We start from the raw sequence: 26,344 nt of genomic DNA on the forward strand, positions 1-26,344 counted from the left end.
CTCAATTCCCATGGAGGTCTGCATTGCATTCAATACCGCGTAAAGTAAATAGGAGATTCTCATCAACTAAATGTAAGTCTTAAAGTGCGTCTTTTGTGTCATTACTATAAGTTCTTACCATCGATTGAAGCTCTTTTGGGCAGAATGGTGACTGCTCCTTCTGCAATCTCTTCCTGTTGGTAAACGGGTGAAATTTTTGACCCCCAACTATCTGAGCCAATCCAAAGAAAATGTCCAGTTTGATTAGTTTTTTTGGCTGCTTCTAATATTCGCCTGCAAATAAACAAATGACTAATTAGATATAACGCATTTACCAAGAAATGTTACTGACTAGAGTCCCCCTGCAGCATTGGTTCTGGTTATACATAAATAGCCTGTCTTTAACCAATTGGTCAATTGTTCTGACAGTCTAAAGCATATTTCTCAAAAGACAGAGTTCAGCACTCAAGCTACAGTACGGTAAATATTAATTTGCCTCATCCTTACGCTTAAACATATTATTCTGTCTATCATTCTTATTTGCTTCATCTTTTTCCGTCCTCAAGTTACAATATACACCATCTTCATTCTTAGGAAGTTTGGGGTCTCTGTGGAGCAGTGGCATAGCATACGGTATAATGGGAACCTTACATTGGATTGAAATCTGATATCTGTTAGGAAATCAGACACGGGCTCCCAGAAAGGGACTTTCTGCAAAGAGGTAACTTCTTCAACATAAAAAATTAAGAAAACAAGCACCTAATATCATCCTCGTTTGCAAACATAATCACTGCTCGAGCATTAGGAGTTTCCAACAAGCGCTTGATGATCTTGTCAAATTCTCCCAGTCTCGGTTCACGGGGGATTTTTAGCGACTGAGCAATGCAAACGCCACCTGCATGCACACACACACACACAAAAAAGCAAAACTAATTAATTGAGGTGAAACTCTGAACTGTTTATTAATATTTAACTTAATAAACCCATGGCAAAACAGACAAGGAAAACAAGATACCAGTTTGATTGGAGGAGACAGTTCAGCCAAAAAAACTTTATCATGTTTATCATGTCCAGAGGGAGTGTCTAACTCATCTAACCAAAAATCAGCAACGATTACATGCAACGAAAAGCTTAACATGATGACACCTGGTGCAAGTTACGTATGTGTTTATCATTCACTGTATCCAAAACTTAAAAGAACATATCAAGCCAGATCCTCAACTGGGGTAAATCAGCAAAGCAGTGATATATACCTGTTGAGAATCTGGCTCATCATTTTGTCACAGGATTGCATTTAGCCTAGGAAAATACCTGTGGGTTGACAGTTATCCTGCATTCAGAACTTCTTTTCCAGGGGCGGGTAAGCTGGACAATGATTAACAGTAAATATTATGGTTAGAGGAATGAGATAGCGAACTTGTAGTCCTTTCACGGGAACCATACACTGAATTTTTCCAATTGCTATTACAGCATTTTTAATTAAGTTGTCTTAATCATTTAACCACCTGTGTTGCCAATGGAAAGTCAAAATTATTAATCGCTGAATAAACACAAACTCAGAGGCAATATTTATGTTTTTTTTCCCCGACAGGAGCAGGAACTGGAGATAATTAGAACCTTTACATTTTAACAGTGCTGCAGGAAAGGATCCTTAAACTCAGTGTTATCCAATGGAATAAATCCTGTAGGTTGGAAAACTCTCTGCAGCACAGGTGGAATTTTGCGACACCAGGGTTATACACATTTTGAGAATACCAGGCAAGAAATTCACTGAGAGCCTGTTTTATGGCACACTTAGTCAGGAAGAGCACCAAATCATTGTACCTCAGGGTATTCAGCCCTTAGGGTTTTGTTGGGGGGGTTAAAATATTATTTACAATAATTACTTTCTCCTTAAGAACTAGCTCCCTAATAGCCTTCAATCCAGTCCTAGATCTTCTGAAGCACTTCATTGTGAAGGTGGTACAGTCCAGGAGTAATGGAATCTGAAGAGGTGCAGGATCCAGACAGTGACAGCTAAGGTTTTCTCATGTTAGGGAGTTTAAAAGAATAACTTTTAGACCTTAAAAATAAGTTATGACCTGGTGTTTTTTGCTCAAATATAGATTTATATTTGGACCACATACCACTATACTATGCACAATCCCATTGATCTCAGTTGTTCTCCACTCAGGTAGATCACAGCGCAGGGTCAGGATTTAAGCAAGTCACTAGCAGCTAACGCAGTGTGAAACAGTATGAAACTATCAATTGTCATAAATAAATATGATGTTTTTTTAAAGTTCTTATGAAAATCACTGGATTTGGTCAAAGACAAAAATGTCACCTTTTTCACCACTGGTCATGAACTTCTTTATGACAACAATCGTAATTTCACCAGTTTGGTGAAAGCAAAACACCGTGTTTTACCTTCAACTTTTCTCTATTTCACATGAAAACAAAAACACATTTTTGCAAGTGAAAACACCTGCCATTTTACTGCAAAAACAATGTGTGTATAGAAGTGTAACAGCCTTAGACCAGAAGGATATAAGAGAGTAGTAGAAGCTTCAGAATGAGCAGGTCCCTGTTCCCTGGATAGCCAAACAAAGGCCACTCCAGGCTAATCAAGACACCTGACATCAATTAACCAGTTAAGGCCATTAGGCTAACGGAGACAGGTGGAATCAATCAAGGTCTCACTCATACTGCTTAAAAGCTCTCCTTTCCAGTTCCCTCAGGGGAAGCCCAGGTGAAAGGAGTGGGAGGAGAGGAAGCATGGCTGAATCCTGAGGTAAGGGTGAGGCTAGGAAAAGGGGACCATGGGGAACTGGCCCAGGGAATCAAAGCAGCATCAGTGGTAAAGGGAAAACTGCTAACAGCTGCTACCATTAGGGTCCCTGGGCTGGAACCTGGAGTAGAGGGTGGACCTCGGTTCCCCCCTTTCCCCACATGCTTTACAGAGATTCCCTTGAGAGGGGAAGCAGACTTTGGTCCAGGCAGGAGGCCAAACTGCACCTACTGAGCTCTAAGGAGCAACAGAGACTGGGGGTATTCCATCTTCCCACCTCCCATACTGGCCTGGGATGAAAGTAGCTCAATAAGCTGTGACCTTTGCCGCTATACTGAGAAAAGGGAGGTCATATTGAGGGCCTAAGGAAGCTTCTGAGGCCACTGAATCTGTCTGGAAGCACGGGACCCACTAGTACAGGCTCGGAGCTTTATCACAGAGGGTAAAGATGTAGTAATTTACAATTTATTCTGTTTGTTTCCAGTGGGATGTTACCATTTTTGCTGGCAACAATTTTTTCTCTCATAGCTGTATTAATAACCAGGTTCTCCACAAAAGACTGCTATTTTGTCAGTAACAAGTGAGAACAAATATTAGGTGATCCTAATATCTACCAGGTATTTATGATGATCCAATGGTGATATAAATGACAAGGTGCTATGAAAATGTTTGGCATATTTCTAAAAATAAGCTAACCTATTCTAACGTACAACCAGAAAATAATCCCTCATTCTAAGCTATTTCTGAGTTAACAGTTTTGTACACCTGACAACAAATGCTAAAAAAATTTTAACAGATGTACTGTACATTTCTGTCATTTAAGTAATAACCGTTCTCTGGTTTTAAAAAAGTAAAGGCTTGAAAAAGAACATTAAGCTCTCAACAGTACCCAAAGTCATCCAGGCATGGGAATGAAAAATGACACATAATAATAATTTGTTACCTCATACATTGCTTGAGTATAATTTTGAACCCTTTCTACTCATGCAGTGGCTCTTTGGGAAAAAAACATTCTCTCTACATGAAATGCAACCTCAAATATTACAATGCATATATATTATATAGTGCATATTGCCATCTACATGGAATGGATATCAAGGAATGAAAAACTATAGTAGCTGAAAAGTTATTTTCCTAGAGTCCAAATGGTGTAGCAAAAACACCTTTCCATCATTATAGCATTAAATTTAATCATGACTTCACAGTGCAACTTAACATCTTTACACTGAAGATCTATTATGAACAAAACAAAATACACTTCAACCTTATTGTTATATTTATAATTTCTGGAAGCTATCTTCTGATATATAAAACATTTTGTGTATATCCATATCAATTTATTACTTATATTATTGTGACAAACAAGTAACAGCATATCAATTTACAATTAATGATCAAATCTCCAGTTTCTAAAGTCAGGTTTCAGAGTAGCAGCCGTGTCAGTCTGTATCCGCAAAAAGAAAAGGAGTACTTGTGGCACCTTAGAGACTAACAAATTTATTTGAGCATAAGCTTTCGTGAGCTACAGCCCACTTCATCGGATGCATTCAGTGGAAAAAAGTATAACAGAACAACATTAAGGTGACACCCAATTGTGTATAGGTATTGCAGATTTGATCCTAAAATGCAAATATCCACACTTCATTGATTTAAGTCCAAAACAACATTAGATCAGTGTAGTATTTTTGTGTTTCTTATGTTTTGTTTTTTAGTATCCTTTAATTATGAAAATCTGAAAATATCAATCTCGTAATGGACGAATTGCCAGACTCCTGGGGTGATTTCATGTAAGGCAGTCTGCACTGAGTGTCCACAAGTCCTATTGCTGTAAAATGGAAGTTTACTTATTTGATTTCCTTAGATTTAGATAAGCACATGCTCAGAAAGCTAAAAGAATGCGTACTCACCTGCATGTGCCCTAGACAAGAATTCAAACTACAATTATTAAAATGCACACGTCTCTTGGTTTTTCCTAACCAACAGTCGCCAGACGAAACTAGACCCTGAAATTGAGTTTCAGGTGCTCACCCCCTGTAAGATCAGATTCTAAACTGGTGTCTGCTATTGAGGATAAAGCCAAAGTAGCAAATTATCTAACCAACACAAGGAGTCATTTCATGCATGCATATTTACGCCTCAATCCTGCAATGAGAACTGCACAGGAGGATCCAAGCAGAGACCCAGTGAAGTCAATGGAACGACCCTAAAGGTTCTCAGTGAAGGACTGGTAACTTAATAAAGAAATGCCAAACTACAATCTGTGAGAACTCTCAGTATGGTCAGTGAATTATAGCTCTTATGGGCATGTGAGCAACTTGGTCACTTACAAGCCCAGATCCATAAAGCTATTTAGGCGCCTCTCTTCCATTGATTTCAACTGAAGCCTAAATACCTTTGTGGATCTGGGCCTTCCTCTTCCATTCGCTAACTATTGTGAGTTATGTAGCTGCTACCTAAAATGTCTAAACCAATGACTTATCTTCCCATCTTGTATTTATTAAAAGCATTTGTGCACAAAAGCTGAACAGTTACAATTACTGCCTGCCATACTCAGGAGGAGACCTTTATACAAGGCATACAAATCATGTTTCTTTCATGACACAGGCTGATTACTTGTATATCCTTATGTTTAAGCACTCTCTTTACCCAAGAATTCCTCCTGCACAGAAATTCTCATTTCTCTTGAGAGAGAGTTCTATTTTAATTAAATTTACAACATACCATGACAAATATGATTTACAATTTGGCCTTGGTAATGGTTTTCTTAGAACAAAACTGTGATGCCTCTTGACATACTGTAGTTGGCTGTAAATACGGCTGGGTGAATAACAGATTTGGGTTTGCTGGCAATTCTGGAAAAAACTGTTTCAGGTCAAATCAAAAACAAAATTTATCAGTTTTCTGTGACTCAATGTTAAAATTGTTTGGAATCTTTTTAATTGGATTTTGAACATGTTTTAGGGTATATTATATGTATACTATATACACTGTAGGAAATTTAGAAATGAAAAGTCTATTTGAACTGAAAAATTGAAAGGTTTCATTTCAAATATGCTGAAACAAACTATTCTGGCTGTTTGGAATTCGTCTTTTTCCCCAAAACGAACAATTCAGCAAAACCAAGACAAATGTGCAAAAGATTTTGTTGTCACTGGATACATATTTTTGTCAACAAAAAATCTCAGGCAATAAATTTTTCCCAGTTCTAGCAGTAAATGTGTTCACATGTATTTTCAAATCTAGTCCCCTATCCCGCAATCATTTGCACATGTGCTTGACTGTACTCCCATGAGTAGTAAATTAATGTCCATAGGGCTTCTTGGGTGTTTGAAGTTAAACAACTGTGTAAGTGTTTGCAGAACCAGGGCCCTGGATACAAACCACAGTTCAGCTGGAGACTAAAATTCGCTAAAACATTACCACTGATCTCTCTCTCTCTCTCTCCTTTCATAATATTAATATATAATCAAACAATACATACTATGTTCAGAATATTTCATTTCTAAATAAAGAGCACTAAACCCAACATCTAATAAATGAACACTTCCTGTCTTCTAATCATCTTCTGATTTTAAAACCAGTGTTATTAAAAATGATCAGTGAAGTTGCTATACAAGAAGGCTTTATACAGGGTTGCACTGATAGACCTATACAGATGCACACAGTTTGTACTGCAGAAATCATGACTCATCCTTGGTGTATTACGTGCCTCCATAGGAGTATGAGAAAGAACAGTCCCTGTGCTCCCTTGAAGAGAGAGAAGAGATGCCTCCATCCACCCACGTACTCTCTCTTTCTCAGTTTTCCCATCTGTAAAATGGGGATAATACTTAACTACCCAGACAGGGTTTTGTTTCACAGGAAATTTTGACTTTTTGGTTTCAGTAATTTTTTTTTTTTTTTTTTTTTTTTTGCAAATCTGAAATTTTCTGAAAAATGGAGATTCCAAAAAAGTTCACTTCAGAAACACGAAAACATGGGGTTTCTGAAACAAAATATACTCCCCATAATATCTGGCAGAAGCTGAACCACTCACTGTTCCTGAGAGGTGGGCGGGAGTGAAACTGACAAGAATCATGTCAATTTCACTCAGCACCTCCAGGGATTCCAGCACTACCAAGGGGGGCCAGCTGACTCCCCAGTCTGGCAGCCGAGGAAATCTGGAAGCCTAGAGACTCAGGCAGTCTAAGGAGCCAGCAAGCCTGAGAATGTACCAGACTCCCAAATCAGCATCAGGGAGCCCAGAAGCCCTGTGAGCCTCAACTACAGGCAGGGGTCCATGGCTCCCCTGGCCTGGGGCAGTCCACATGACAAGGCTGCCCTGGGGCCAAGGACTCTATAAGCCTGGGCTGTCCAGAAGCCTGCCAGGGGAAATGGCAGGGAACCAGACAGGGATCCTCTCAGGGACTGTTGAGCCCATATTGTTCAAAATCATTTTGGGTTCAATGAATTGGCACTTTCTGAAGAAACTGTGTTGGAGAATTTCCAACCAGCTCTAGTTGTGAAGATTATAGCTGGTTAATGTTTGAACAGCGCTATGTAAGTGATAATTACTTTCTCATTTTGTCTTTCACTTAACAGCTAATAATCTGTGCGCTTTTAAACATAGGATACAGTTAGACCTGCATTTACAAACAATGCATTGTTCAGTTTTGTTTTGTTGTGATTAAAAAATCATGTCCTAAACAAATTTTCAGTGCCAGACTTGGCCAGTTTACAGGTACTATGTATAACAGCTGTGGGAAACATGATATCAAGCCGGCAATGCATGTTTGTGAGATACTTTGAGTATTGTAGATTTAGAAGATAACAGCAGTACTTGGGATCAATAGCTTTTGCCTTCCTTTGTGCTTCAATAACAAGGGCAAAACTCTGATAAAATGGTAGTAAAATGCCTATGTCATTTTGGAGGTTAATCTTATTGTGTGTTAGAATGGTAAATACTTTTAGCTCTCGTGGATAATTCACAAGGTGGAATTCTCACTGTAAACAAATATTCAAGAAAGTAGAAGTGGATGTTGGTGGAAGTGATACTAAATGGGTATTTAGAAAATAATAGCAGACACTGTTGTAAACCTGTGACTGCAAAAATGAACAGGACACAGGGAACAAGCGGAATGACTGACTAAGGGGCACATTCTACCACTCTCAGTAGTACCTAAGCACTGCACATTTTAGACCAACAGCATTGAGATCAATGGGAGTAAAGTATTGCTCCAGTTAAGGGTGGAAGAATATAGGCCTGAAGTTCAAGCTTATTCAGTTTTGGGACCATAAGCACCCAGCTCAGAACTACTTAGCTTTTTAAACTATTTTATTTTCCCATTTATACAGGCAACGGTAACACTGTAAAAATGAAAAAGCATAGATCAAGGTCTGTACTTGCTTTGACATAACTTTGTTTCTCAGGAAATAGAGGCATTTGTCTCATCCCTCAATCATCACTTATGACATAGTTTTTTCACAACAGCTTTGTAGTAATCCATATTTTTTCTTACAGACTCACTAGAAAATAACAGAAGCATTATTAAGGGCAATCCTGCCTTTGTATGGCCATTCTTTGCCCTCAACTGCTCTCAATTACTCCTTTTTGTTTCTAAAATTTACAGATCATAGAATCTGCACAGCAGTAGGCAAAAGAAGGCAATAAATTCTTAATACATATGTATGGATAGTCTCCAGTGCACTCTTCATAAATATATAAAGTCAAATTCCAAAGTCCTTGTTCCAAATTGGGGAACTGGCAGCAGGGACTCTGAATAAGCTTCAGCCAGGCACCATTTTCGGAGACAACTGGTCCCTTATGCTGAAGGCTTTTCACTAGACCTCATTGAATGGTGAAGATTTGGGGCAACATGAAGTCAATAAGATTGCATGTAGGCACAGACTATGCCCACAGAGAGGTAGCAGGATGGTGATTTACAGAGACCAAAAAAGATGGGAGAAATGAAGGATTATTATCCGAATGAGGAATTGTGACACAGATTAAATGACTCTCCCACAGTCAGACAAGAAGTCCACAGCAGAGCCAGGAACTGAACCCAGATGTTCTGAATCCTGGATAGAAAGAACAACTGGATTGAGAATTGATTTGCTGGCGGGGTATGCAAGCTAAGATCAGTGCTTAACAGCAGCTGTGGTGGTTTGCTTTCACAATAGAGGCCAAATTGCTCGGGGGTGGGGGGTATATTGCTGGGCAGAGGTTTGCCTTAATTTCTGTTTAAAAAAACATACTTTTAATATATACAATTATTTTTCATTTTTCTATAGGTTCTAAGTACAGCCCTTCATATGTGAGGAAATTGACCTGTGATAAATGAAGTGGAGGGTAGCTCCCTTTTATGGACAGCCAGCCAGTTAGCTGTAAAATCCCTCTTGGTAGCTGTTCTCTGCTTGCTTTACCTGTAAAGGATTAAAAAGTCTCCCTGCATAGGTACCAAAAAAAAAAAAGTGGGCACCTGACCAAAAGAGCCAATAGGAGGACTAAAATTTTTTAAAATTGGGAAAAACCTTCTTTGTTTTCTGTTTTCTCTAGCTGCAGGGACGCAGAGCAGCAATGCTATAAGCAGGAATGCTGTGTGAAGTTTGAACCAGGTATGAAAAATTATCTTCCGTACCAAGAAGTAATCATTGGGACAGAGAATGTTTAGATAGACACAATTAGGTTTATTTCTTTATTTTGGCTTGTGGATCCCCTCTGTGCTAACCCCAAATGCTTTTGCTTCCTTGTAACCTTTAAGCTGAACCCCAAAGAGAGCTATTTTGGGTGCTTAATTTTTGGAATTGCTCCTTTAAAATCAAGATGTATTTTCTTCCTTTTTGTTTAATAAAATTTACCTTTTTTAAGAACAGAATTGGATTTTTGGTGTCTTAAGAGGTTTGTGCATATGTTTAATTAGCTGGTGGCATTTGGGTGGCGGCAGCATTTATCAAGCCTGGAGTGTAAATCAAGCCTGGAGTGTAATACAAGCCTGGAGTGGCCAGTATTTTTAAAATCCTTGTGGGCCCCCACCTTCTGCACTCCAAGTACCAGAGTGGGGATTCAGCCTTGACAGGACCAAATCCATTTCCCGGCAAGATTACACACGTACCTATTTTTAGGTCAAACAGGGTCAGACCTGCAGGAACACCGAAGCTGTTACGGCAAGGCTTGGCGTTACCCTAGGAAATGATCTTGAACTGCATGGGCCCTTGAAGTAGGGTGACCAGATGTCCCATTTTAAAGGTACAGTCCAGTATTTAAGCCCTCCTGCAGGTTGTCCTAACTTTTTCTTAAAAACGGTCAAATTGTCCTGCAAAAGCATGGGCCAGGTCATCCCTTCCCCCCGCCTCCTCTGTAGCTGGAAGCAGCTCCCATCCCTTCCCTCCCACACGGTGTGGAAAGGCTGCTGCTGGCCACATTTTGGTGTGAACCCTGGCAGAAATCTTGGGAGGGGGAGCATATGACCCTACATGTCACCCCCCCCCAACACACACACGTGTTGCCTCAGGAAGACATGGCACCAGGTACCAGGAGAGGTGGGTCTGTCCTGGGGGCCCAAAAAGGCATGGAGGGCAGACAGCTCTGGGCAGGGAGGGTCAGGTCAGTCACCCCTCATGTGAGAGAGGTGTACGGGAATGTGTGTCACCGCTCCCCAAGCATGGGAGGGAGGGGTGGGTGGGTGTGTGTGTGTGTGTAACCCCTCCCTGTATCAGCCTTAAAGATAAGGTAAATAAAAAGAATCCAACTTCACAGTATTTCTTTTTAACAGGGGCTCAGTCAACGTGATAATTTGAACATTTGTACTGCATAGTTCTGATTGCTGTTGAACTCACTTGAATACAAGTAATTTTACCAGGTGTCCTATATTCAGCATAAGGAAATATGGTCACCCTACACTGAAGGCCTTCAGTTTAAGGAGGCTGTTCAGATCTTGAACAGTGAGGATGCTTAGAATTTGATATTGGAAGGAGGGCAGGTAAGTGACAGTTCAGGGTAGCAGCTATTCTCCTGCTTGCACTGCTACCAGGGCAGGGTACCTTTAGGAATTGTCTTATGGTCATTTAAGTTGCAACCACTTGGCTAAAAATCAGCTGCTTGTATCTATCTTCACTAACTCCAACCATTTGCTATTTTAATTTACATTTGCAGTTCAAGTTTAGGTAGGTAAACTTACAAACTAAAGATTAAAGTTCATAGGCTTGTTTTTCAAAGTAAGTGTTTATCTTCTTGTAAAACCAAAAATCGTGTGGCTTATCATTCCCACAAATTCCTGCACAATACCCCAGCAGACGGCTACGACATTAGCTGATTCTGCAGTCCAACATGGCCATGTTCTTTGATGTAGGTAATAGAAAGAAAAACATTTAATAATTTATAATACTTCGCTTTGAAAGCTTCAAGCAGCACTCAGTGTCCAATATACTAAAACATATTATGTTTTGATGGATGATATGTAATTTGGTTGTGATCTATTAAAAGCCAGAAAGGGGGGCATGTTTAGACCCACAAGTTTCTGGGGTTTAGTGAGAACACACACATTCTTTTGCAGAAATCTTTAATAGCTGAATGCTAGTGTGTTCAATACCTACATGAAGTCATTAGCTCCCCTACTCGTGGCTAACAACAACAGTGAGGTCAAAGCTTGTGTCAATTACTCTCTTTTATTGTTTCAGTAGATGGTCTTTTAAGGATGACTTATCAGCTTTTCCATACTATCTTATGACTTGTGGTATTGGAAATGTTTAAAAATGTATTTGCTTAAATTGCATGTGGTCATCAAAGAGCATCCATATTTCTGATAGGTGTGAATAAGAAACCAGAAACCCAGATATCTATAGCTGTAGATATCTATTTATCTAGATATAAAATAATAGGCAAAACCAGTTTTAAAGCAATATTTAAAAAAGGAGGGAGGGAAGAAAAGGCTCAGCCTTGCTCCCATAGACAACTGGCCATTGACTTCAGTGAGCAGAATCAAGCTCTAATATAACCTGAAGAAAAGGAAAGTGTTTTTCTTTGTACTTTTATTTTGAATAGCAAAAGTTTCTACAGCAGCAGTATTGAAAAGTGTGACCAGCACCATTATCCACCCCGACACCAGAAGAGAAATAACTTCAAGGGATTTTAGCACCATAAGTGAAACTAACAAAAAATCTCATTTTTGCAGGTTTGCAAAAAAAGCAACACATTTTTCATTCTTGCTTTGACTCTTCACTGCTATTTGTGAAAATGAAAGCCAGCTTTTATAGTCCTGGAAGTGAGAGGCTGAGAGAAGAGCTCATCTACAGTAAGAATACTTATGAATGGGTGAATATCTCATAACCTGCCAAAAGACTGAATAAATGGGTTTTTCAAAGGGTTGCGAGGTTGTGGGCTTGGAATTTTCCCTACAACTATGAATCAGGGTCTGCAATAGCTACATAGGTGGACGAAAGTGGACACAGGATGCTATGTCAAACTCAGGCACAGTCTGTGGCCAATAAATTCTGATTGGAATTTGTTTTCAGTTACAATTGCTATTCATTTGTTGTAATTTTTGAGTCCCTTTGTTTTTTGTAGACATAATAGCTGATCTGAATGTCTCCTCCTCAGGATAAGTGGTACTTTCTACTGCTAGTACATTTGGAAATTGGAGAACATGTTGTACTTGAATACAGCGTGTAAATAAAGGGACAATGCCACTATTTGTGGTACCACTTTCTTATTGGACACTGGTAATTTTTTTAGTAAAGAAGGGAGAATGTGGTTGGTTTGTTTTTTAGGGGGTAGGGAAGTTGTGGACAGTAGGGATTTCAAATCCCCCTAAATTTAAAAGGTTTACAAAATGTATTGGGTTCAAACCTGGTATAATCAAATCAGTCAAAATAAGGCCTTTGGAAATGTATGAAACATCTTCTTATTAATTTAAATCATTGTTCAGTTGTGTAAAGATCAGGCCCTTTCTTTTCCACTCCTCCCCACACCTTTATGCTTATTACAAGAGATGTGTCTAAGTTATAAAAATCAGATCTGGATCCAAACTGTCCCAAAGTTTCAGGGAGTTCAGATCCAGGATTTTGATTTAACCTGTTACAGAGAACATGGTCCAGGTGAGGAAAAAAATCATTTCCAAGCCTGTGTGTGTGTGTGGTTGTCTGTTTTTTGTTTTGTTTTTGTTTTAAATCCATCTCCAAGTATAGAGGCAATCGGAGCGGATGACTCCACATGCTCCATTTTCTCAGTTTTCATTTATTTCAGACACTTTTTTTTTATCTGGTCCTACTTGCATGACATGGGACTAGGTGAATATATCCCTGTCACATGGGGTCAGTATCATATCACCTCCATTGGCTACTGGACATTCCTCAGCATACATACAAGCTGATTGGTGGGGCTTGACAGGCCTCTGGCTGATAGAACATGCACAGTTGGTATCATAGGCCTGACACAGGAGCGTCTAGCATTCATAGAGCTGTTTGTATGTGGTTTGGGAAGGAAAGAGGCCCCTGCTTGGGAAATGGCTGGATTTTGCCCAAAGCCTTTAGTTATAAAAATGTACTCCTTTCCCTCCTCTAGGCTAATCCATCCCCGGCAGGAATCTTTGGTTTAACATTTTTTAAGTTTCATTTCCATCCCCTGCCCTTTGTTTTATTTTTAATATTTAATCAGTTATACATGAGGGCTTTGTTGCTTAAAGTCTCTAGACTGTGTGTTATCAATGGCTCCCTGGTGACCCATTTTTCCTGCATGCTTCCTCTTGCTGTTGTGATGATCAGAGACTGACCTCAAATTGCCTGTTGTATTTCGTATTTTTTTCAGTCATCCCAGACCTGTTTTTTCTGATGCTTTTAACAAAAATAACTTCTTGTTTTGGATCTGTTTGGCCTGTTTTTCGCAGCCTGGCTTCCTTTAAGTAACAACCACCAGGGACTCCAAGCACCGAGCGCTCAGTCCCCACGGCCTTGCTTCTGCCCTTACTAAAATAGCAGGACTGTAACAGATGCATTGCTTATAGTGGGTTTAAAGTATAGCAAAAAAGACCCTTCTGTCTCACTTGGTCCAGTTCCCAATCAGTCATTTCTGGCATGCAAAAATGCAAGATCAGACCCTCTGTCTCTATCTGGCTTGAGGGTGTGCATTGCTGGAGTCACTAGTGGTGAAATATTAACAGTAGGGCTGTTGATTAATCGCAGTTAACTCATGTGATTAACTCAAAAAAATTAATTGTGATTAAAGAAATTAATCACAATTAATCACACTGTCTAATTTCAATTGGTATTGTATTGTTTGTTAAATATTTGGGATATTTTTCTACATTTTCAAATATATTGATTTCTATTACAACACAGAATACAACCTGTACAGTGCTACTTTATATTTTTGATTACAAATATTTGCACTGTCAAAATGATAAAAGAAATAGTATTTTTCAATTCACCTCATACAAGTACTGTAGTACAATATCCTTATCTTGAAAGTGTAACTTAGAAATGCAGATTTTGTTACGTAACTGCACTCAAAACTAAAACAATCTAAAAAGTTAGAGCCTACAGGTCCACTCAGTCCTACTTCTTGTTCAGCCAATCGCCAAAACAAACAAGATTGTTTAAATTTACGGGAGATGATGCTGCGGCTTCTTATTTACAATGTCACCTGAAAGTGAGAACGGGCATTCACATGGCACTTTTGTAGCTGGCATTGCAAAGTATTTACATGCCAGATGCGCTAAATATTCATATGTCCCTTCATGCTTCAACCACCATTCCAGATGACATGCTTCCATGCTAATGATGCTTGTTTAAAAAATAACGTGTTAATTAAATTTGTGACTGAACTCCTTGGAAGAGAATTGTTATGTCTCCTGTTCTGCTTTACCGGCATTCTGCAATATATTTCATGTTATAGCAGTCTCAGATGTCCCAACACATCTTTCTTTTAAGAACACTTTCACAGCAGATTTGACAGAATGCAAGGAAGGTACCAATGAGAGATTTCTAAAAATAGCTACAGCACTCGACCCAAGGTTTATGAATCTGAAGTGCCATCCAAAATCTGAGAGGGATGAGCTGTAGAGCATGCTTTCAGAAGTCTTAAAAGAGCAACACTCTGATGTGGAAACTATAGAACCCAAACCACCAAAAATGAAAATCAGCCTTCTGCTGGTGGCATCTGATTCAGATGATGAAAATGAACATGCATCGGTCCGCTCTGCTTTGGATCGTTATCAAGCAGAACCCATCATCAGCGTGGATACATGTTCTCTGGAATGGTGGTTGAAGCATGAAGGGACATATGAATCTTTAGCGCATCTGGCGCGTAAATATCTTGCGACACCAGCTACAACAGTGCCATGCGAATGCCTGTTCTCACTTTCAGGTGACACTGTAAACAAGAAGCAGGTAGCACTATCTCCTGCAAATTGTAACCAAACTTGTTTGTCTGAGCAATTGACTGAAGAAGGACTGAGTGGACTTTTATTATCTAAAGTTTTACATTGTTTTATTTTTGAATGCAGGTTTTTTTTTACATAATTCTACATTTGTAAATTCAATATTCATGATGAACAGATTGCACTACAGTACTTTTATTAGGTGAATTGAAAAATACTATTTCATTTTTTACAGTGCAAGCATTTGAAATAAAAAATAAATATAATGTGAGCACTGTACACTTTGTGTGTTGTAATTGAAATCAATATTTGAAAATGTAGAAAACATCCACAAATATTTAAATGGTACGCTATTATTGTTTAACAGCACAATTAAGCACTATTAACTTTTTTAATAGTGAATTTAATCACTATTGACAGCCCTAATTAAAATAAATAATTGGTTTATAGGAATTTTAAAAGAAATCTTTTCTTCCCATTACCATCATCCAGGCTACTAACTGGCAAAGATTTTCTTTCTGTGTGTTCTTATCCAAGCAATTCAATCCCAGCAAGTCATTTAAAAAATGGTTCAAGCAAGGATTGATGCAGTTTAAAATGCTTTGTGTCAATATTTGAATTGGGTTAAAACAGATGGTTTGGTTTTGTGCACATAAACATTTCCTTTCACTTCAATAAGTATAAGTTTGTGTTTTCACTGAGTTTCATTTGGAGTTCAAACGACATTCCAAATCTCAAAGTCAAACTCAGTAAAAACCACTCAGTTTCATCTGGTTTTCTGTCAAAATCATACAAAAACAAAACTTTGTGTAATTTTTACTCCAGATCATCAGACCTCTTCATCATAAAGAAGGTCCACAAGTGATTGCAAAATCCTTTCACAACCCTGGATTTGATTTGAATTTGTAATGAAATCTGTTACCAGCAAGGCAAATTTCACATCGTTGCAAGGTCTGCTGTAAAACATTTAATGTGAGGCTAACTGCTGCCAGTATATGGTTTCTCCGAGTAGCGTTCCTAGTATGCTCACTTACAGGCTTGTACCCAAAGGATTCAATATGCTTTCATTGATGTTGTTGTCAGACAGGATCAAGCCCTAATTGCTCTTGCATGTCATATTTATCTCTAGCAGTGCTAACATTTAAGACAAAAGTGTGGTTCTCTGTTCGCTTATTAGATTAATAAATTCATAGATTTTAAGACCAGATAGGAGTAGTGTGATCCTATAACCTGACCTCCTGCATATGTTGAAGAGTTTTTGAGAAATTTTCCTTGGAAAATGCAGTTTCACTGATACTGAAATATTTCATTAAAATGTGTTTTCAAAAAAAAGACAATGGAAAATGTCAAAATGATTTTTTTGCCATTCTTGTTTTGTTTCAACAATGCTGAAAAGTTTCACTTAAGTAAAAATGTTTCAATTTGTCTTCATTTTGATTCATATTTAGACTTTTATATTCTATTAAAATATTAATATATTCATATTAAGTTTCAAAATTATCAAAACTAAACACTTTGACATGATCAGAATGAAATTATTAGCCATTATCTAAACAAAACATTTCAAGTATCTCAAATGACATTTTTGGGGAATTTTCATTTCACAGAAAATTATGAAATGTCAGTTTTTCATTTTGATTTGGAACAATTTTTTCTGTAAGGTCAGAATTTTCTGTGCAATGGAAATTCTATTTTCCAACCAGTCCTATAAAACAGCACAAGGCAAAAAGCCTCACCCAATAATTTCTGTAGCAAACTCATAACTTCTATTTGAGTTCTAAATATATATTTTAGAAAGATACCCAGCCATGATAAAAAAAAAAAATCTTCAAGGGATAGAAAGTCCACCACATTCCTATCTAAGATGTTCCAATGGTTGTTAACCCTCACTGTTAAAAAATTGTCCTTTATTTCTAGTTTGAATTTTTCTAGATTCAGGTTCCAAGCATTGGTTCTCATTATACTTTTTTCTTCTAGTTTAAAGAGCAATCTCAGAAATCTATTCCCTGCAGAGTTACTTGTAGAGTGTGATCAAATCACCTCTTTTTTTTCTTGGATAAACTCAATAGATTACAGTGAGCAACTAAAAGAAACTGAAAGCAGGTTTTCCAGCCTTCAGATCATTCTTTAAGCTCTTTTCTAAAATTTCTGAAGTGTGAACACCAGGCTATACTTTACTTCAGTTTATAAAACTTTCTGAGCTGAAAATTTGGATAAGAATAACCCCTTGAATCTAAACATGTTAGTGAATTTTCATTTGCCCACTTCTTCCCATTGCTAGTTATGAAATATGAAGAGAATAAAACTAAATCTGGTGTATTGCTTCATTTCTTTATATTTCTAGGCACTATCTGAGAATCTAATGATATTAAGAAACAACAATACTTCTTCCATAACACAACAGCAAAAGAGAGGAATGAGTTACTGAGTGGGTAAAGGAGGCATTCAGTACCCTTTCACCTAAATAATCCTACTGAAGCCTAACCATAATTTTAAAAACATAATCAACTTGGAGCAGGCTTCATCATACTGCAGGTTTAAGAGAAGCTGGTAGGGCTTTGTTATGACTTTTGGTTCAGAGAATAAAGTTTGTGAGTGGGTTTGGTGTCTCCAAGGCTATGGGCATGTCTACACTTATCGGGGATCGACACTGCTGCGATCAATTCACTGGGGGTTGATTTGGCAGGTCTAGTGAAGACCCACTAAATTGATCGCAGATCACTCTCCCATTGACTATGGTACTTCACCAGATAGAGAAATGTAAGGTAAGTCGATGGGAGAGCATCTCCTGTTGATGCAGAGTAGACACCACAGTAAGTCGACCTAAGGTACACCGACTCCAGCTACATTGTTCGCCTATCTGGAGTTGCGTAATTTATGTCGACTTACCCCCCTAGTGGAGACAAGGCCTATGTCTACACTGCCCTGTAGTTTGGACTACAGGGGTGTAAATAGCAATGCACACCAGAGTGCTGCACTGTAGCACTGTAACTCCCCTGTGTGGACTCTGTGGGCATAAACTAAAAGATTCCTATTTTGCACTAATGTAGTCCTGTTTGAAGAGTACTACGTTAACATGAACTGGGAACCTTTTGGCTCCCACCCGCAGCATTCACACAGGGAAGTTACAGTGCAGACTTTGTTACGCACTGCTATTCCCACCCTTGTAATCCAAACTGCTGGGGCAGTGTAGACAAGCTTTACATGTTTAATACGAGGAGGTGAAATATCCCTGGGGAAGAAGTTTAGAACTGAGTGGATCCACTAATTAGACTGAATTGTGTCTTGTTGCAATGAATGATTAGCTTAATTAATAAAGCCCTAAGAGTTGGAGGCACTAGTTGAAATATGGTGAAAGCGGAAATGTGTTTTTGGAAGACTATTGTGATTTCCATGACTTGGAGGCAAATGCATTAGCAGAGAAGTGTTCAGGAACTCTAAGCATGGTATCTTTGAGAGAGCTTGTAGACTGGAGGTAACACATGGTAGTGTGCTTTAAGCCATGAAGTGCCATTTTAGGAAAAAGGCGGGTTTAGATCAAGTTTCCCAGTGAATCATATCTATCCCTGGATGAAAAGCACTAACACTCAGATTCTAAATCAATGGAAGTTAGGAGCCTAAATACTTTTGTGAATCTGGGCCAAACTGTAGAAGTGCAAAATAGAATGGGGCAAATGTAGCAGTGTTTACTCAGACAAAAGTGTCATTCAGTTTCTACTCTTAAATGTAGCAGTGTAAGTCTGGAGTAACTCAAAGCAAGATACACTCAAGGGAGCAGTGACTCTACATGACACAGACTCCAACCCCAAAGAAGGAAGATGTGGGGACAGCTTGCCACTTACCAGCCAGGAAGATATTGAGGAGGTGACAACCTGGGCCCATGAGGTTACAGGAGAGGACTCGGCTCACCTCCCCAAGAAGATTGCAAAGGTAAAAAGGGTTGACTTAGAAGGTGACTTAGAGGGAAGGAGGAAAGAAGAAGAGTTTCTACCCAGCTAGGCCAAACTGCTGTTTATGGACCTATGCTGACAGTGGTTGGTTTAGCCCTGACCTCAGGGGAATCCTACCAAACCAATTCAGTGACCTCAGGTGAATGTGAGGAACTGCAAGCAGAATTTAGCTCAGTGGTATTATTTTTATTGTGAAAATACAATAGGTAGGTCTTTCAAACGCACAAGAACAATTGACTAACACAGTAGACATGTAATTCTGAAATTGTCTCCAGCCTCGATTTTTGTATGGATTTTAATTTGTTAAACTTACAGAGACAGGCAGGAGAGTTGCAAGTGCCCTGCTCCCTCCATGCAAATGACAACCATTCTAGAAGGCACATCTGTCAGTAGGAAGGGAGCAAGGCAGCAGTTTGTGTGGCTGCTCTGGGATAGGCTATCGGCTGGAAAAGTAGCAGTGGTGTAACAGCAAAGAATCTTGGTGTGACCAGTGATTGGTCTGCTGCATTTAATAAACCGCTAACCAGAACCACCACACTCTGCAGACAATGCACCCAGAGATGAGCTAAGGATCTGAAAAGCCTGCAATCACTAGGTATACAATTACTTTTAAAACAGAATGTGAACCCTGTGAATTCATGAAAATCATGCTGAAATAAAAGCCTATTGTACTGCGAACCTAATCTCCAGGTAGATCTTTTTACCAACTACTCACCTCTTTTTTTATACTCATCATCTGATGGATAGAGTATTCTCCATCCACACTACCAGGCTGCTCAGCTGGTTACAGTAATTTGACATCTCTCCCTTTCTATTACACATAACATTTGTTAAACATTCTTATTTTTAAAGAAAAAAATAATACTACACAGAGGTCTATTGTACATGGAACATGCACATTCTGCTCATTATCAACTCAAAAAAAAGCTGATCTGCAGAGGAGCTGGAACTGGGGGTGCTACCGCACTCCCTAGCTTGAAGTGGTTTCCATCATCTACAAGGTTTACAGTTTGGTTCAATGGCTCTCAGCGCCCCCTACACTATACAAATTGTTCCAGCCCCCCTGCAGATATGTACATGTTTTCAGCATTATTAATTCTACAAACATATTATCCATTCAACCTTGGCATAGAGGTAATGGAAGAAATAATAAGGTACTTCAATTTGCCAGGTATAATTCTTTGAATAAAGAAATATGATTAGCACAGTAGACTCATGAGAAAGAAGTTGCAAACAGTAATAAAAGTCTATCCTACCTTACTAGATGAAGTTAGGGGGTGGAGATGAAAAATGAAGATAACAAAAGAAATAAAAACAGCCAGAGCTTTCAATGTTCTGAATAATGCACAAATAAAGCACTGGTCCTAAAATAAAACCTTCACCAATTGCTTAGCATTCCAAACTAAAATATTACCATTTGAAATATTATGCATTTGTTTGCAATGCCTTAACCTTAATCACTGTCAGATTGTGAAGTGGAAAAAATATTAGTTGGACTGAGTCACCTTGTTCTCAAAAAATTCTACATAACTTTCTCCCTTGGCTTGTTCAAGTAGTTCCATACCATAACGCCAACAAATTTGTACAAAGCACAGTAGAGAGAGTTGAGCACTGCACAAGGGCATTCACCAATACACTTGCAGCTAAAACTTGCCTGGTCACTTTGTTGATATTTGTGACTTTTTTTTTTTTTTTTGCTTCCTTACTCAGGAACATTTGAGTTAGAAATTTCTTTTATTCTCAGGTCAAGTTAGTGGAAATGTTCTGAATTTAGAAAATTTTCCTTGAAATCCCATCCAAATTTTGAATGTTGATGCAAACAAAACACACACAAAATTCCTTCCCCATTTTTCAAAGCAGCTCAACATGCAAGGGCACTCTCCAACAGTGGAACATGCACACACACGCCCGTGAAATAATATTCAAGGGTATTCTCATCTGAAGTGCTTGTGTAGACATTTTGAGAGCTCTTTGTGGGTTGGAAGATGGAAGGGCAAGGGAGGAATCAGGCCATCACAGAGGACCAGGAGACAGCATTTTTCAAAATTAAAAATGAGAAAAAGCAGTGAGGAGAGGAGATTATTCTCACCCATCTTTTTTTTAGATCATGTACACAGAGCAGTGGTGGTAACCTGCGGCCCGTGGGCCACACGTGGCCTGTCAAGCACTGGCCACCAGTTTGGCCAGGGTTCACCGTTTCTGGCCAATGGGAGCTGCGGGAACCGGCACGGACCGCAGAGACATGCTGGCTGCCACTTCCCACAGCTCCCATTGGCTGGGAACGGCGAACTGTGGCCACTTGGAGCTGCAAGCAGCTGTGCAAATGTAAACAAACTGTCTGGCAGCCTGCCAGTGGATTTCTCTGATGGGCCGCATGAGTCCCGTGGGCCGCAAGTTGCCCACCACTCACACAGAGGGATCTAATTACTGTGTAATCAAACAAATAAATGGTCTCCAGGAAAAAGGCAGTCTGGATTCTCTATTTCACCCCTGTTCAGAGGACCAACATAAGGTCTACACACCACTTTAGTGACCCCTCTTCTTGAAGGCATAAATGGATTACAGGCTTGTGATGGCCCCCTGCACAGGGGTGAATGTAACCCAACGTAAATAGAACTGGCAGGTTTTCACCAAGAAACATATTTTGGCTTACAAAGTTATCAGTGCTCTATGTTAACCTCCTCCTTTAACCCATCTTCTATGTTGTTGTGGTCTTCCCTGTCACTGCTAATCATATGATTTGGCATTCAGTTATTGATGGAGTCAGGTGTTCATTCATTCTAATGAAGCCCAACCACTCCCCATTGCCTATGGACTGGCAGGTATGCCTGTTGGAGACTACAATATCTGCTACGCTAAAAAAGTGTTTGGAGCAGTGATCCTCAGACTGAGGCTCACAAATGGCTCTTTTCAGAGCAGCAGCCGTGTTAGTCTGTAACCGCAAAAGGAAAAGGAGGACTTGTGGCACCTTAGAGACTAACAAATTTATTTGAGCATAAGCTTTAATGTGTCTCCTGTGGCTCTTTGGTTAATAACTTCGATTGGTTAATAATTAAACCACAGTATTTTATTATCATGTACTTCAATCAGGATGCTTTTACTATGTTATTAACCAATTGCAGTTGATAAAATAATAATACTTGATCAGACAGTTTGTGTGAGAATTTTTATATATATATATATATATATATATATATATATATATATATATATATATATATAAAATTCTGACAGCAAACTGTCTGACAAAGTGTGTGTATATATATATATAACCTAAATATTTCCTGTCATACCATTTAAAATGAATATATAGTACCATAGTAAATAAAACAATGAATTCACACTATTGTGGCTCTTTTGGGTAATGCTGATAGCTAATTTGGCTCCTGAACCACTGAGGTCTGAGTAAACTTTATGTGGGGGGGGGAAGAGATGGGGAGTACAGCCTGCATTACAAAACTATGTGAAACAGAACCAGCCATAGATCCTTCTTGAGTTGCCAATACAGTAAAGGATCTGTATTGGAAGATATAACAATAGTGTCCTACAGATATCCATCCACCATCTGAGCAGCCTCTAGCTTCAGCTCAGTCCTCCAGGAGAGAGGACAGCACCATCAAGGCCAAAGTGCTAGAGACGTTCACACAGGGTCCTCCCCAGTCTTAATTACCACTGTGATGCTGCTGTTGCACTTCTTTCTGAGTTGCATGTCTCTGCTTGGAATTTTGAGCTGTGGCCTGGCAAATAGGCAGTAATAGTGTGATTTAAATCAAAGCCAGTGGATTCGATCCATATCTGAAATATGTGCATTGTTGCTGTATCTGATAAGGGAGACTACCGGCTGGCCAAAGCCCCAGAAAAGAAGCTATTAAATGAAAAAGAGAAGGATCTAGTTGAAACAAGCATTATATGTAAAATCTGATGCATAGCAAATAACAACAGCTGAGAGCCAGTTTGAGAGAACCCCCCCCCCTTGGCTGGAAATCATTTTTACCAAAGATTGATTGACCAATATGAATACCGAACAAATTTATAAACATCAGAACCTGTTTGTGGATAATTTGCATGCCAAAATAAGGGTAAATTCACTGAATAAATTATTTGTTGCAAATTGTTTACCCTCCTCTAGTACAGAACCCCAGCTTCAGAGACCACTGGACAGAAGGACACAGGACAGAAGATTTCTGTTCCCTCACTAGTGACTCTCTTCACACAAGGCATTTTTCAAGAGTTGGCAGCTTTTCTGTGTAATCCATGCTTGTTTTCTTGTTGAGTCTCATCATAGGGATTTGGCAACATGTTTCCACTCAGATTGGTTGTTGTAACATATTTGAGCCCAACAGTTCTGTGAGTGATGTCAGTTTAGTTCAATCTTCCTGACAAAACTCCATTCCATTCTGGCAGGGATGCTCCAGACTTGAATGTTTCAAAACACTCAAGTTTTCATTCCATATCACAAAACTCTGAATCAGGCAGTCTTTAAAGATATATTTTCTCCTGGCTTTCTCCATTATTATAATTTTCTACTCAGTGGCTGTCAGTCAAAGTTTAACTCTGCTCAGTCAGTCAGTGATCAGGTCTGTCAATTCTGGCAGACAGTTTTCAGCTCTCTCTTGTAACAAAGATGGTACCCCATGCATGCCGCATATATGCATTATATATATTTCCTTTAGCGAGCACATCTGCAAAATGTATATATCTGGAAGCATTGCTGTGAATTGCCTCATCAAAGTATCTGCGTATGTCTAAAAATGGGAGCATAATTTTGTGCATGCATTTGTGAGAACATGGCAAAATGAGGCAGAAGAGGGAATAAGATCTAATAAATTATGACCTAGATTCAAAGCTATTTAATCGCTTTGATCCAAAACTGGACTTTGCACAGGGTCTGTGCCGATAAACAAGGCTGATGGTAAAACATGCTTGACCAAGAAGTCCTGAAAAGATGCAAAGAATATTATGAGTCCACACTTAACCATCTTGAAGTGATTCCATGTCCAGCTCTGGATGCTTTAGCAGTAGATACAACACCTGAACCCAAAACATGTATAGATGCAGCTATGTTGGAAGAGGTAAAGAGCCCGCAAAGTGGGTGTACTGCCATATCCAATGGCATAACATCCAAATTTCTCAGTTGCTCCACAGAGCCCACAAGTGTAGCATTACACCAACTTTTTGCCCACACTTGGACTACTGGAAAGATACCAATGGAGTGGAAGGAAGGAATCAATTATCCTGCTCTAAAGGGAAAGGCTCATAAACCAAGTGCAGTAACTATAGGCCAATAACTCTGCTTTCTGTTCCTGGAAAAGTCTTCACACATATCCTACTCACCCAGCTCTAGCCTCCCCTTGTGAAACACCATCTGCCAGAGCAATCAGGCTTCACAGCCAGGTGATCCACAATGGACGCTATACTTGCTCTCTCTGTCTTTTATCTGAGTCCATCATAAATTTAGCCAGCCTTTGCTAGTAGCATACGTAGACCTAAAAGCAGCCTTTGATTCTGTTGATAGAGCTGCCTTGTGGAATGCTCTATGGAGTATCGGTGTTCCCAACATCTTCCTGAGACTAATTCAAGATCTACACAATGACTCACGGGCATGGGTACATTGGGAGACCCATATGGCTGACAGGTTTTATGCTAGATCAGAGGTGAAACACGAATGTGTCCTGGCCTCAGCCCTGTTCTCCCCCATATTGGATTGGCTCTTTGAATATATCTCTGGAAATATTGGTATAACCACCAGTTCAACCTCTTTTACCAACCTGGATTATGCATATGATGTTATCCTCTTTGGGCAAGATGCAAATGATCTCAAAGCTGCATTAGAAAGGTTCCAGCATGAAGCAGCTTCCCTTGGGCTAAGGGTTTCTTGTGCAAAACACAAAAATTCAGAGTGTCAGCTCAAAAGTTGTGATACAAGATGTCTGTGCTTCCAGACAAACTGTGGAAGTAATGGATAACTTCATCTACTAGGCAGTAAATGGTCAACAAATGGAAGCAACCAGCCGGACATCTTGAGGAGAATTGGCTTAGCAGCCTCAGCCATGAAAGACCTGCATAGGATCTGGAGCCAAAAGAACTATAAATGAAAGTACAGATTTATCAAACTTCTGTACTTCCAATCCTCATATGGATTTGAAACACAGACACTGCATAAACAAGATATAAGGGGGCTGCAGGCATTTTTTGTGGATTTCCAGCAGCAACTACTGGGTATAAAATGGTTTTACTTTATCAGTAATGTGAGAGGGGACCTATCATTGAGAAAGGGCTTTGAGCGGACTGAAGTCATCACTGGCCACCACTGGCTGGCCCTTTTTGTTCATGTTGCCCACCTCAGGAACGAAATCCCCACACATCGAGCCCTGAAGATGCAGGGCTGCACCAGATTAATAATAATCCTGTGGAACTCTTAGACACACAAACTGTAGTCATGGACACTCAGCACTACAGACCTTCACCGTCTAACCGTATTCTCGGTGATGGTGTGATGTGTGTTCATGCATACCTTTTTCATGCCTCCCCCCCACAAAAAAACTGGCCATGAAAAATAGCACGAGCAAAAATTTGAATTCAGAGGTATGCTTAAAGCTTTAAAGGCTGGATGGAAGTTCTTTTAAAATACTGGCCTTTTACAGTCGAGTAGACAACATATATGGAGTGATCCACTATGGTAGTCAGAAAATTTGGTGCTCTAGCACAACATTAAAGAAGTGGGAGAACCATATTTTTATAGACGCCTGAAAATAACAATCCTAGAATGGATTCAGAGCTATTCTACCGAGTGTATTAAGGATAGTCCAACTCAGAGTCAATGCTGCTTCCGACAGTGGCCAGCCTTTTTCTATTTCCTTCGATTTCTATTAACTTTACAAATGCTTATCTATTTCCTGCAAAAATCTACTTTCCTGTACCTATCTACAACAACTGTGCTCTTTATATAGTTCTCATATGATACAGGTTTGGTATCCTCTCCCCTCTAGATGGGAGGTGACTACATCTGTAACTATCAACAGCAGAAGGTGAAATAGTTTTCCAGTCTACGTGCCAGGTAATTGTATAAGCAAATTATCAAATTTATTAAAAGCTTGTTACTAGGGACTAGGGCTGGTTGTAATTTTTTTTCATCAAAATGATATTCTGGCAACAATGATCTTTTTACAAAACCAAAATTTTCCATGAGAAAATTTTGCTGAAAAAAAATCAATTTTCCATTGGGAAAAATCATACTGGTGACTTTCTGGCTGCCTGCCTGGAATATTCTTGTGAATTTCACTTTCTGCCAGTAA

At 39.2% G+C, this 26,344-nt stretch overlaps 1 protein-coding gene across 3 annotated transcripts in view; it reads right to left on the reverse strand.

The window, feature by feature from the left end:
* The window catches only part of GRM8 (glutamate metabotropic receptor 8), a 457,362-nt gene that overhangs the window by 238,937 nt on the left and 192,081 nt on the right, over positions 1 to 26,344 (reverse strand). For all 3 annotated transcript variants that reach the window (XM_074942359.1, XM_074942357.1, XM_074942358.1), the window contains exons 4-5: positions 739 to 874; positions 119 to 273 (exon numbers count right to left, since the gene is read on the reverse strand). In XM_074942359.1, coding sequence (XP_074798460.1) covers positions 119 to 273; positions 739 to 874 — 291 coding nt within the window. The remainder of the gene's footprint in view (positions 1 to 118; positions 274 to 738; positions 875 to 26,344) is intronic.

This window comes from Natator depressus, chromosome 1, assembly GCF_965152275.1.
Source record: "Natator depressus isolate rNatDep1 chromosome 1, rNatDep2.hap1, whole genome shotgun sequence".
In the NCBI taxonomy this organism is placed as follows: domain Eukaryota; kingdom Metazoa; phylum Chordata; order Testudines; family Cheloniidae; genus Natator; species Natator depressus.